The sequence below is a fragment of the Narcine bancroftii genome, chromosome 1 (assembly GCF_036971445.1).
Source record: "Narcine bancroftii isolate sNarBan1 chromosome 1, sNarBan1.hap1, whole genome shotgun sequence".
Lineage (NCBI taxonomy): Eukaryota > Metazoa > Chordata > Chondrichthyes > Torpediniformes > Narcinidae > Narcine > Narcine bancroftii.
The window spans coordinates 367,890,342-367,904,010 of NC_091469.1; the positions used below are offsets into that span (position 1 = coordinate 367,890,342).

The 13,669-nt window shown below is 40.1% G+C and overlaps 1 protein-coding gene across 3 annotated transcripts in view; it reads right to left on the reverse strand.

The window, feature by feature from the left end:
• The window catches only part of LOC138750776 (raftlin-like), a 104,461-nt gene that overhangs the window by 48,971 nt on the left and 41,821 nt on the right, over positions 1 to 13,669 (reverse strand). For all 3 annotated transcript variants that reach the window (XM_069912928.1, XM_069912918.1, XM_069912924.1), the window contains exon 4: positions 3,204 to 3,312. In XM_069912928.1, coding sequence (XP_069769029.1) covers positions 3,204 to 3,312 — 109 coding nt within the window. The remainder of the gene's footprint in view (positions 1 to 3,203; positions 3,313 to 13,669) is intronic.

Below are 13,669 nucleotides of genomic sequence, written 5' to 3' on the forward strand. Positions count from 1 at the left end.
GAATACTACTTCTGTGGACAGGTACAGTACCCCTGCACCCGATGTCCTCCCAAGGACTCCGTGTGTGCAGGATTTGGTAAGCGAGGACTCTGGGTGAAGGTCTGCTAGGCTAAAGGGAACCCAAAGAGGGTGACCGCGTGTGCAGCCTCTGAATCATTGTTCAACCCGTGCCTGAATCCCGAAGGACCAGCCCCCACCTCTCCATACTGTTCATTGCCAACTGAGACACAGCAGCTGCTCGAAGAAAACATAATTGAACCTAGCAACAGCTCATGGAGAACCCATGTAGTAGTCATGAAAGGGGAAGAAAGGTCTAGGCTAGTGATTGCTAGTTTCACACTCCTAGATCCGTACCCCCTCCCTCGAATTTCGGACTTGGTAAACGAAATTACATAGTACCGTGTCTATTCGACCATTGACCAGAAAGCTGCATGCCATTAGTTACTGATCCATTCCACAAGGACTGCCCCTACACAGCATTTGAGGCAGACGGATGGTTCTATCAGTTCCAGAGGGTCCCTTTTGGTATCACAAATGAGTTCTTGGTCTTCTAGAGACAGATGGACAAAATAGTCGACAAGTTTGGATTAAAGGCCTTCTTTCCTTATCTCGACAATGTCACCATTGTGGACACTCTCTGGAAGACCATGACACCAACCTCTAGAGGTTTCTCCACACGGCGAAGGCCCTGAACCTCATGTACGTCTCCAGTAAGTGTGGTTCTGGACGAAATGTCTGGTGATCCTGGGCTATGTGGTAGAGAATGACATCATTGGCCCTGACCCCAACCAGATGCACACCCTGTTAGACATCCCAATCCTGAGGACCATAAAAGCCTTAAAGAGATGTCTGGGCTTTTTCTCCTACTACGTCCAGTGGGTCCCTCACTACGTGAATAAGGTCCACCCCCTGTTAAAGTCCACTTCTTTCCCATTGTTGGCTGAAGCCCAGATGGCTTTTGATTACGTTAAGAGCTACATCGCAAAGCCCACCATGCATGCAGTGGATGAGAACACACCCTTCCAGGTGGAAAGTGATGGCTCTGACATAGCTCTGGTCACTACCCTTAACCAGGCAGGCAGGCCAGCCTTTTTCTCCTGCACCCTACAAGGCCACGAGCTTCAGGACCCATCTGTGGAGAAAGAGGCTCAAACCATTGTAGAGCCCATCAGGCACTGGAGGCATTACCTAGCCAGCATAAAATTTACACTGTTCACCAGTGTTTAATAATGTTTAATAATGCAAAAAGGGGCAAAAGATCGCTAGGTGGAGGATCGAACTCTCCACCTATAATTATGACATAACATACAGGCCAGGTACTCTCAATGAACCACCAGATGCCCTGTCAAGAGGAAGCTGTGCCTCTGCACACACCAGCCAGTTGCGGTCACTGCACGATGAGCTTTGCCACCCAGGCATCACTTGCATGGCTCATTTTGTCAAGGCTTCGCAACCTGCCCTACTCCATTGAGGACATCAGGGAAATGATCAGGTTCTGCCATGTCTGTGCAGAGTGCAAGCTGCACTTCTACTGCTCCAACAAAGCACACCTGATAAAGGCATCCCACCCCTTCGAAATGACTCAGTGTCCACCAATGGAAACGTGTACTTTCTCAACATTATCAACGAATATTCACATTTTCCATTCACCATCCCCTGCTCAGACATGACCACCACCACAGTCATCAGGGCCTTGCACTCTATTTTTGCCCTGTTTGGGTATCCCAGCTATATTCATAGTGACCAGGGCTCATCATTTATGAGCGAAGAGCTACACCGTAGCTCATAAGGGGCATTGCCTCAAGCAGGACGACTAGCTACAATCCCCGGGGGATCAGAGAAGCTGAAAAAGAGAAAGTGACTGTATGGAAGGCCATGAAACTGGCTCTTCGGTCCAAAGGCCTTCCAGACTTATGCTGACAGGAAGTCCTACCTGTGGCACTCCACTCCATTAGGTCACTCCTTTGCACAGCAAACAACACACCTCTTCTCGAGCTTGTTTGCTTTCCAAAGGAAATCCATGACTGCAACTACTCTCCCAGCTTGACTGATGGCACCAGGGCCAGTCCTACTAAGAAAGCATGTGAGGAGGAGCAAGACAGACCCCCTAACCCAACATATGCCTAAGTGGCTTACCCTGATGGCACAGAGGACACCGTTCAATCAGATACCTGGCACCCACCAGAACTGAGGATCCGATGCTTCAAGTGTGCCAGGAACTACTTAGTACCCCACTCAGGGTCTCAGAGCACACTGCTTGGGGAAGTGAACCAATCCACCCCACGACCTGAGTCAGAGCCCTCAAGACCCACTGACCCTGTACCACAGGGGGTCCAGGAAGCTCAAAGTCCTCCAGTACTGTGGCACTTGTCCAGAATTACCAGAACCCCTGACAGACTTAACTTAAAAATATTTGTAAACTTTTTTTTTAATGAATGGTCTCTGTTGTTCACCCACAAGCTCAAAGGATGGTGTACCTGTATTATGTTCAAAATACTTGTTAACAAATGCAGGCTCTTTCTCAAGCCTCCAGATGGATTAAGCATTTCACTTTGCAGACCTTTATTTATAATCTCTCACACTGAGGTCCCAGCAGCAGAATTTTTTCACTCTGGTGAAACTGCCTCCTGATGGAGCATCTTCTTCTGATGGAATGCCCTTGACATGAAACATTAATTTTGATTCTCCTTTCATGGATGGTGTCTGACCTGCCAAGTGTTTACAAGACTTCCTGTTTTCTTTCTGCATATTAAAGGATGTCAGAGGTGATGGGGAGAAAGCCAGAGAGTGGGGGTAAGTGGGAGAATGTGATCAGTTCATGATTAGAATGGCAGGACGGGACTCAATGTGCCCAATGGGCCTATTTCTGCTCCTATATCATCTGATTAAAAATAGGCATCATTTTTTTCCAGAAGAATACCACTCTTGCCAGTATACTATCAATATCAATATCATACTATATTGTATACTATCAATGTTTCCATTACACCTCAAATTAGTCACAGCTTCAGCAGTTAAAAATGATGAAAGTATTGGTGAGGGAAAGCCTTTGATGAGGAAGGGTACTACCCAAATGCTAAAAATTTACTGAGTTCTCAATTTACAACTAATACTGAAAATATACAGATTGGTGATGTTATTTATATAATGTCAACAATACCAATGCATTTAAAAGAACTAAAAGAAAAGGATTGTGTTCTTACATTTTGCATGACATCTGTTAAACCTTTGGAATTAATTGGTTGATTGGTAAGAAAACATGATTCAACTTCAAGGCTGCTTGGTTCAATCCTGATGTTATTCTCTTCAGAGCTGAGGAGATTGTAGAATAGGTATAAGTTATCATGATCTTCAAAGACATTAAACTATTCATTCATTTTCTTACTTTGTTTTATTTTATTTACACAGAGTGTTAATCTCCTCAGGAGTTGCAGAGGTTTGGTAAGACTTTGGAAACCCTAATGAATATCGATAGATGTATGGTGCTGACCTGCTGCTTCACAGTCTGTTTAGGGCACCAATACCCCTGAATGTAAAGTCCTGCAACAGGTAGTGAACACAGCCCAGGACATCACAGGCAAATCCCTTCCCACTATCAAGAACATTTACAGGGAATGTTGCCATCGAAGAGCAGCAGCAATCATCAAGGATCCACACCACCCAGAACACACTCTGTTCTCGCTGCTACCATCAGGAAAGAGGTGTCGGTACCACAAGATTCACACCAGCAGGTTCAAGAATAACTGCTACCCCTCCAGCATCAGACTCAACAACAAACTCAATCAGGGTCATATTTAAGGACTCTTACTTTTCCACTTCATTGATTTTTTTTAATCTCTCTGTATTGCACAGCTTGTTTCTATTTCTTCATTTGTTTACACGTGTACATTGATTCAGTTTTTTTTGCACTGCAAGTAAGTGGTCATTTTGCCCTGCCCCCAGGAACAAGAACCTCAGGGTTGTACATGATATCATGTATGAAATCTGACAATAAATCTGAATCAGAATAAATCTGAAATCTTGGATTAATAATTATTTTATTTATTCCTTATAAACACAAATTACTGGAGGTGAATACTTGATTCAGGCAAAATGAAGTGGAACAATTGGACGACTCTGCAATAACAGTTAAACTGCACAGCGCAAGGTTGTTAGAACTTTTGAAATTCTTCAATAAAATGTTTTGTCACAATTTACAAGTTGCAAAAGCTAAACCAAGTTGAAAGGACAGAGACTCTGAATCCAAATATTATGATGTTTTGTTATAAATCTTATACAGAAAATATTGATCAATTCAATCCTCTGTTCTCAATGATCTTTGAAGGTCCAGGTCAGCCAGCGGACCTGGCTCATAGTAAACAGAAGCCACTCATTGTGTTTTTAGGAGAGCTCGGCATCAACAACTCAAGCAATAACTCACTGTTTCCAGCTTACACAGACTAAATAAGGTGGTTACCTGCTATATAAATTATTGAAGGATAATAATATGAATTTTGTTTTTTTTTGATTGATCGTATTTCTGTTACAATATCCTGCCTGATTGTGAATTGTATGGAAATGTGTACTTGGCATTTTTTTGTTTTTGGTAATAGCAAAATTGTGCATAACTTTGATAATGAAGTACATGTTTCATCATTTGCCTATTTTAATGAAAAAGCACAGGTAATTGGAAGAAATGTAATACCTAAGTGCATCTCATTCCTTTATGAAGTTCAAAATTAAGAAACACTTATTCAATACTGTTAATTGATCATTAAAGTTTTACAGTCAGAATGGCATAGAATTAAGATCACGACTGTATGCTATGTGATTGCAGCAATCATAGTCTTCGAATGTTACAGCACTTTTATGGGCCCTTTGGCCCATTTGATCCATGCTGACCAAGTTGCCTGCTCAAGCGAGTCCCATTTGCCTGCACTCAGTTCTGAATATTTCTTAGCCATGTACCTATCTAAATATTTTCAGTTTTGCCTGCCTCTACAAACTACTCTGGCAGCATTTACCAACAGAGCAGCAACTGAGAGTTATCTGACAATTTCAGAATTAAGGATTTAAGTAAACTATTATCAGATATGTGATGAGGAGAGTTTGGCTGGCAACTGCCCTCCATTTGAATGCCATTTCAATAAAATTATCTTTGTCTGGCTTCATGCTAGGAAAAATCATACAGTGTAAATTTTTTTAACTGCATTGTTACTGTGAATATTATTTATCCTTTGTATTTACTGTCCCTTTCTGCACTGGGGTAATTTAATGTACACTATTGGAATGGTTTATTTCTTACAAAAATATCTGCCTGGCTGCAGCAAGTAAGAATTTTGATACATATGTACATTGTACTTATGTAGATGACAATAAACATCATCATTTAGTCTGAGCCCAATTCCAGAAAAAGATTGAAAACAAAAGCAAATTGGAATAAGGTGATTAGAATCAAAAAGCTGCCAAGGCTGATATTTCAAATTAAAAACAGAAAATGCTTTAAACACTCAGTGTGTAAGGTAGTATCTGTGAAATAAAAAGCAGAGCTCATATTTCGGTTAAAGATCCTTCGCTTGACCTGCTGAGTGTTTCCAGCATTTTTATACCTGAAATGAGGCTGGAAAGTGAGGGTGCACCAGTTGAAGTCGGTTATAGAAGATTTGTGCCAAATCCATGACTAAGCTTCAGAGGGAAGTAGGAATCTCAGGGCAGGCCCTCAGAAAGTCAATTAAATCCCACTCTGACTCAGTTGAAGTGAGCAGTCACTGGTTCTAGCAAAAAGGAGGGATCCTATCTGGGCTCCAAATGACCAATCGGAGAAACATATATAGGACACACTCCCAGATCTAACCAGTCTGTGGTTGCCCTGCCTTAGCAGACAGGGTATTGTATTTAAAAGGCTGAAATGTAAGTCAGGAGAACACGACTCAGTCCTCATCGAGGGCTCAGTAGTGGAGAGGGTAAAGAACTTCAAATTCTTGGGTGTCAACATCTCCAAGGATCTGTCCTGGAGCCTCCACGTTGATGTAATCACAAAGAAGGCTTGCCAGCGGCTATGCTTTGTGAAGTGTTTGAGGAGGTTCAGTATATCATTGAAGACTTCTACAGGTGTACTGTGGAGAACATTCTGGCTGGTTGCATCATTGCCTGGTAAAGAGGCGCCAACTCTCAGGACAAGAATAAAGTGCAGAAGTTTGTTAACTCAGCCTGCAATGTCACAGGCACCAGACTTCACTCCATCGAGGACATCTACACGAGACGGTGTCTTAAAAAACAGCCTCTATCCTCAAAGACCCCCACCACCCAGGCCATGTCCTCTTCACTCTGCTACCATTGGGGAAAAGGTACAGGAGCCTAAAAACGAGCACTCAGCGGCACAAGGACAGCTTCTTCCCCACTGCCATCAGGTTCCTGAATAATCAATAAGCCAAAGACACTGCCTGACTTTTCGTGCCCTATTATTATTATTTTAATTTTTCCAGTAATGTCGTAAGGTAAGATGGTTGTAATATTTACATTTGCTCTATGAATCTGCTGCAGAACACTGAATTTCATGACTTGTTCATAACAATAAATCCTGATTCTGATAGCAGGGAACAACTGAAGATGTTCCCGATACTGGCTAATATTCCCTAATGATCATCCTCCATTGTCGTGATAGAGGTAGCTGATTATACTAACTCAATGAGAGAGGAACAATCTAAACCAATATCGAAACATCAGGGATTGCAACACCTTGTCCTATCTTTCAACCTGACTGTTCCTAAGATTAATTTCAGACAGACGCAAGAGACTACAGATGCTGGTTTCTGAAACCAAAAAAATACAATCCCCTGGAGGAACTCAGCAGGAAGAGCAGCATCAGTGGGAGAAAATGAATGATCAGAATCTTGGGTTTAAACCCTTCACTGTGGTTCCAACCTGAAACATTGACCATTGTTTTTCTGCCACGAATTTGCTCATACCTTGAAGAAGGTTTGCAAGATTGGTTATGTAACTTTACCTCCCATAAATGCTACAAGACCTGGTGAGTTCCTCCAGCATTTCTGTGTTTTGCAGACTTCCATGCTTCACTCTGATGGTTTTAAGTTACAACTTTATCAATCCATTATTTTCAGTGTATGTCATTGCAAAGAGACAGATGTGTTTTTTGTCTAATAAAACCTATATATATATATATATATATATATGATTGAGTTATTTATTTGCTTACCTCAGTGACAGCATACCTGGCAATATTAGAAATCTATCTACAGAGAGGAGAGTAAATGGAGAGGAGCTAGTGTACAGCTAGTCAAAGTTTGCATTACTTCAGTGTTGAAGACAGAGATCCTAGAAGGAACATTAAACAGTGCCATATACTGTAGGTAGAGGTTAGGTATAATGGTGTCATCACTTTGTGGGTGGCATATTAGAGAGCTCCCAGTAGTCAACTGGAGATAGGACAACAGATATAATAGGCAGATATCAGAGAGAGGCAATAAATATAGAGTTATTGTACTAAAAGATTTCAAATCTCCCAAGTTAACTGTGATTGCCTCAACATTAATGACTCAGAAAGCAAGTTTTTTTAAACATAGGAGATCAATGAGTATTGGAGTATTACTGAACTTTAACTTGGGGATTGTAGCTGGTCAAGAGGAGGAAATGTCAGTGGGGGGTCATTTTTGGAAAGTGACCATAACTCTGTATTTGAGAGTCATAAAGGTCTTAAACTGAGAATGGTCAATTTTATTAACTTATGGAGGGTCAGGCCAAAGTAGATTTGGTGCACCTACTTGAAGGCAAGTTTACATCTGCACAGAGGGAACTAATAATCACCAGGCCTGTCTCTGGCCAACATTTACCAATTTATTGGTCATGTATTATACTGTTGATTTTGCCTTCAGAAACTACAAAAGGTCATGGGTGACTCATTGGATATTCCCAGAACATTTCAAAGGATATGAATAGTTTATTTTAAATGCATGAAGAAATTATTAGGATTTGAACTAAATACAAACCCCACATCAAACCACATAACAATATTACATTTTGTTCAAAAGATTAATGGTGTGTTCACACATTATAGATATTAGAATCACAAACCATGGAAACACGAATATTGCAAATTCCACCTATATATAAGTAAATGGTTCAGATGAATGATTAAAAATGTTTTTAAAACTGCTCATACTGTTGCAGTGTAAAAGCTGAAGTAGAAATACTTTTGTGTGTCCATTAAATTTACATTGGGTTTTCTGCAAAACCATAACATCGAACTGGGGTGAGCCTCCATTACCACAGTTTCAGATAACCCTTTTCTTTCCCACAAAAATAGAGTTCAAGTAATTCTGAAGTTTCTGTGTAAAATGCCCATAAACTACTCCTACATCACAAAAGAACTGCCTGCATTATTGCAAATCCTTATTTTTGCACCAGTATTACTGTGAATATTTATTATCTTGTGTATTTACTGACTCTGTTATTTAATTCAATTAGCTACTATTACAGTTTTTCTTTACTATCTGTTCGGCTGTAGCAATTAAGAATTACATTGTGCATGTGTATGTCAATAAACTCATTACCATCATTATCATTATCAGTGGAAATGAGAAACAGTTTATATTCCAGGTTGACATGAAAAGTTAACTTTGTTTCACTTTTCATTGTTGCTGACCTAATGTCTTGAGTGTTTCCAGAATTTTCAAATTTTGTTTCAGGCTTGTCGCAGCTATTTGTCACCTTGCTAAACCCTGCTTTATACCACCGAATAAAGTCAAAATTTCATGCTTAAATTCCAAGATTGAGGCTTGGGCTTCTTTGATGCACCATATATGTCTCCAGGAGATTAAAGGGCTGATCTTGCTATCCATGTAAAAATGTTCATGACAGACAGATTGTAAACAGCCAGATGAGGAAAGGAAGTTCAAATACTGATGCAAAGTCTGTAGATTTCAACAGAAACAACTTAATTCTTTGAACAATACTGCTGTGTTTTATAAAAGTAATTTCTGCAGCACAAATGGTTTTCTGCCATGGAGCCGACCATTATGTCTTCACATTTTCGAACAGCAGAAAACAACATTTGGATCAAATTAGCAATCTGGATTCGATCACAAAAAAATGCAGCACATTACTATCTTTCCCACAATGATGCTAGGAAAGGATCCTTTATACATTATTACTACTAAATCAACGTTATAATAGTGCAGTGCTCCCCATTGCTTGGAACCAATTACTGTTCCAGCAAATCAACAGTGAATTTGTGAAAACCATGGTTCAGTAAAACCCAAGGTGAAACCCCTAACTTGATATTTCTTAATGACATATTTATTTCACTTTGCAGAGAATGCAGTTGGCTATTAACATTCTGAATGTACAACAGTGATATACTGACTGAAAATTAATTGACCTTTCCATACACAGATTTCATCATTGCCCATCACAAAACTGGTCTGTGACCCAGAAGCAGCAGTTCCTCACTTTACACTTTGGGACTTGCACAAAGGCTTGTTAGGGATGAGGAGCATTTTCTTGCAGCAATAGAAGTGCTTCAGTTGAATTCGTGGTGGGAATGCAGAAAGGTTGGACCATCCCATGGTCATATGCTATAAAAAGCCTGCCTTGCATTGGTGATCTCTTGAGTTGACAGTGGAGATGATGGGTATTCAATCAAGTGCATTCTCTCACCTTTCCATCTGGTCAACAGTCCGCCTCATTTCAGGCAGGTTCGTATGGCACGGGCTTCAGCGTGGTTTCACTTTGAGCAAAAATCAGTGCACAATGCCAGCGAGCTAAAGTCCATTGGCATACTAAAGGCCCAGTGCAACATTTCCTGCCTGCAGTGGACAGGTCCAACCACATGCACGTGGACATTGTAGGGTCCCTTCCCATCAGCCCGGGGATGAGGTACCTTTACACCATGGTCGACCTCTTTGCATGCTGGCCAGAGGCGGTGCCCATGCCAGCCTGCGACAAGGAGACCTGTGCGAGAGCCTTTACCTCACAGTGAGTTGCTAGTTTTGGAGACCCTTCCCATATAACTTCAGACCGGAGAGCCCAGTTTACCTCTTCCCTCTGGCCAAATTCTGCAGCAGCCAGCTACACTACATAACTGCCTACCACTCCCAATCCAATAGGCTGGTAGAGCGCTTCAATTGCCATCTAAAAGCAGCTCTCAGATCATGGCTGCGTGGGCCCAACTGGATGAATGAAGTCCAATTTGTCCTGCTGGGCATCCACGCAGCACCTAAAGAGGGCCTCCCTACCTCACTGGTGGAAATGGTCTACAGCACACTGCTCTCCATCCCAGGCGACATCCATTTCGGCTCCACAGATGTGCTACAGTGCTTGAGGAACCACACCGCCTACCCACCTCCAAATCCTACCACCACCCACAGGACAGCAACTAGTCATGTCCCACAAGAACTCAAAGCCATGGACTTTGTCTTTGTAAGACAGAGGCAAACCAGGAACCCCTCTGCAGTGCCCTTACAAAGGGCCTTTCAAGGTACTGAGAAGGGAGGGGGTTGTATATACTCTAGACATTGGAGGCAGGTATTACATGTTTACTCAGTTGACCGCCGCAAGAAAGCCCAATTGAACTGTTTAGGGCCTTTCTCTGCCTCTACACTACAGTGCCAGAGGTGTCCACACAAAAACAATCTCCTAAACCTCATCCAAAGAGACTGCGATTCGGGGTGGGGGTGGTGTAGCAGGCCAGATCAACCCCGCACGTGATGGGCTGAATCACCGTAGCAAACAGCCAGCGCAGCAGGGAACGGGTGCTTTCCCACTACCACACAGAAGTTCCAGGCTGCAGGAGCGCATTGCCAGGGGAACGGCCAAGCCTCACAGCAGCATTACAACATCACTCCTATGAGTCTGTTGCCTCCCCTTAAAAAGGAACGCACATGGTTTGAATGAACGGCAGTTACTGGTTTACTTGCTTGGTGTGGACAGCATTTATTTCACCAGCTCTGTCTTTAGCAGTGCTACATCTTCCTCTTTATATAAGTTAAACATAGTTTGAGAATATGGGCACAATTTAGATTTAGAAGGTTTTACGGATTGCAGAATTTTTCCCTTGCCAGTCCTATTATATCTAATCACATTTTTTTTATTACCCTCGTTGCAGGATATAGCTTTTAAGGATTGGCACAGATTGGACATTAAATGTTTTAAAGACCTTTTTTAATCAAAATAAGTATGCTTCTTTTCAACAATTGATGGTTAAATTTAAATGGCCAAATGGTACTTTTTTTATATTTGAAAGTTACACGTTTTGTTCAATCTCAGATCCCTGATTTTCCACAAATTCCTGAGGCAAATATTCTTGATTTACTTTTTGATTTACAACTTTCTCATAAAGGTTCAATATCTCTTATTTATAACAATTTGCTTAATTTAAGAATGGCCTCGTTAAAGAGAGACTGGGAACAGGATTTGAATCTTTCATTTTCTGATGAGGTTTGGGATTCCATTTGTCATCTGATTAATACGACCTCCCTTTGTGCAAGACATTGCTTAGTGCAATTTAAAGTGGTCCATAAAGTACATATTTCTAAAGTTAAATTATCTCGCTTTTACTCTGATATAAATTCTCCATGTGACAAATGTAAAATTGCTGAGGCTTCTTTGATTCACATGTTTTGGACTTGCCCTAGTTTAGAAAAATTTTGGAAAGATTTTTCAAACATTATCGGTGATTCTTAAGGTTAAATTGGAACCTTGCCCTTTAATTGCTCTTTTTGGATCATTTCTTTCATTGAGTTCAACTCAAAACCAAATTTTATCTTCGACCTTTTTAAAAAATATATAATTTTCAATTTTCCCAACAATAGTGTCTATTGTTTACACAGTCTATTTTATCCCCAACCCCTCTCCCCTCCCTCCCGAACTCTAATACAACAAAGAAAAACATTATATAAATTAAATAAATACAAAGAAGAAAATAGCTTTAAAGTCAAAAAAAACCTTTAAGGGAACTTAAAAATAACCCAAAAGAAACCTAAAAGGGTAAGGAACAAAATACAAGAGCACGTCACCTGCGCCATGTCCCACTTCACTGATCTATAGCATTTCACAACTCGCACGGTGGTTGATTTTACTTTATTCACTATATCTAAAAGGGGTATAATTACATCTGCACACCAATGTGCTGCAGGTAGGGTTGCCACACCCTATGTGCCACATTTCCTCCTCAAATTGTATGTAATTTTCTCCTGGGGAATACAACTCTGCATTTCCGTATTCCATTACGTAATATTTAATTGGGAGTCGGACTTCCACAAGACCACTATACACTTCCTGGCTACCGAGAGGACAACCTTCACAAATTGAATTTGGTGCCTGGCCAGTTTAAAACTCATGAATTTTATCTTTTATTTCATTGATAGCCAGATGTGCAATTTTGATTAAATGGAAAGAAAACACTTCACCTAAACACACACAATGGTTAAATGATATTATGTTTTGTTTTAAGTTTAGAAAAAAAATTAGATATGCCATTAAAGATACAAATACTAATTTCATAAAGACATGGGGTCCTTTTATGGAGCATTATCATAATCTAAAGGTTTAGGGTTGTCATATCCCTCGCTGCTGTGCCATCCATTTCCAGGTTGTTGTCACTTGATATCCACGTTAGTTTTTTTTCCAGCCTTGTATAATAGTAGAGGCTTTGAATTATGGATTTTTTTTCTTATTTTCCTTACAATTTGTGTCCCTTACATAATTGTACTGTTTAATTTCTGTATTGTAAACATTAATTAAAATATTTTAAAAAGGAAAATTTAAATTTAAAATGCATTGGGAGGGATTCCATTGATGGAAACATAATGGTACTTATGCAGAAATTATTATGGGATCTGGTATAGAAGAAGCTTGGGGTTGCTCAGCCATTATCATACTATATGGAGGGCAGGCTTGAGGGGCCATTTTGCTTCCGCCAGCACCTATGTTCTCATGACTCATTTAATTTTCTTTTGTTGCTTTTTTTCTGTTTGTAAACAAGTATATTTTTAAATGAAATACATCTTAAACAAAGATAAGTTGACAGAATATTTTTCTTTATGATATTAAATTCATATAACAGTTATACATAAATAAATACAGCCTAGATCACTTGGTTTATAAACGAGATGATTCAATGTTTCCTCAGAGGGCTTGGTTTGGTGTTTTATTAGTTCATCATATCTTTACAGTTTGCAGTGCTATTTTCTGGTCCATGACACTTTTGAAGAAATATTTTTAAAATATTACTGAAACATTTTCATTATACTGGCTGGAAGAAGGCTTGTTTTGTGTCTTTGATTTTTATGCATCTGTGCATTCTTGCCATATTCCTAAAGTGAGCAAAGTTTGTTTCATAAGAAATTAAAGTAGAACATTTTCATTACTATGAATAGCATCAAGATGCCTGATGCCTTAAAATTCAGACAAAACTCCCAAATGCAAATATTCTTAAAACTGACAAAAGTGTGATGATCAGAATTTGAAATGTTATTTATCTGCAAGCTGGTATAATAATTTGAAAGGTGTAAAATCTTCATGGAAGAAAGAAAGCAGCATAACAGTGTTGTGTTTAGCCATTCTCTGCTCTGATGATAGATTTATGACTGAAAATTGCATCCTTCTTTTCTACAAATGATGACAAGTGTATGTGCCAAGTCATTTTGGTGAACTATTTGGTGCATTAGATGTT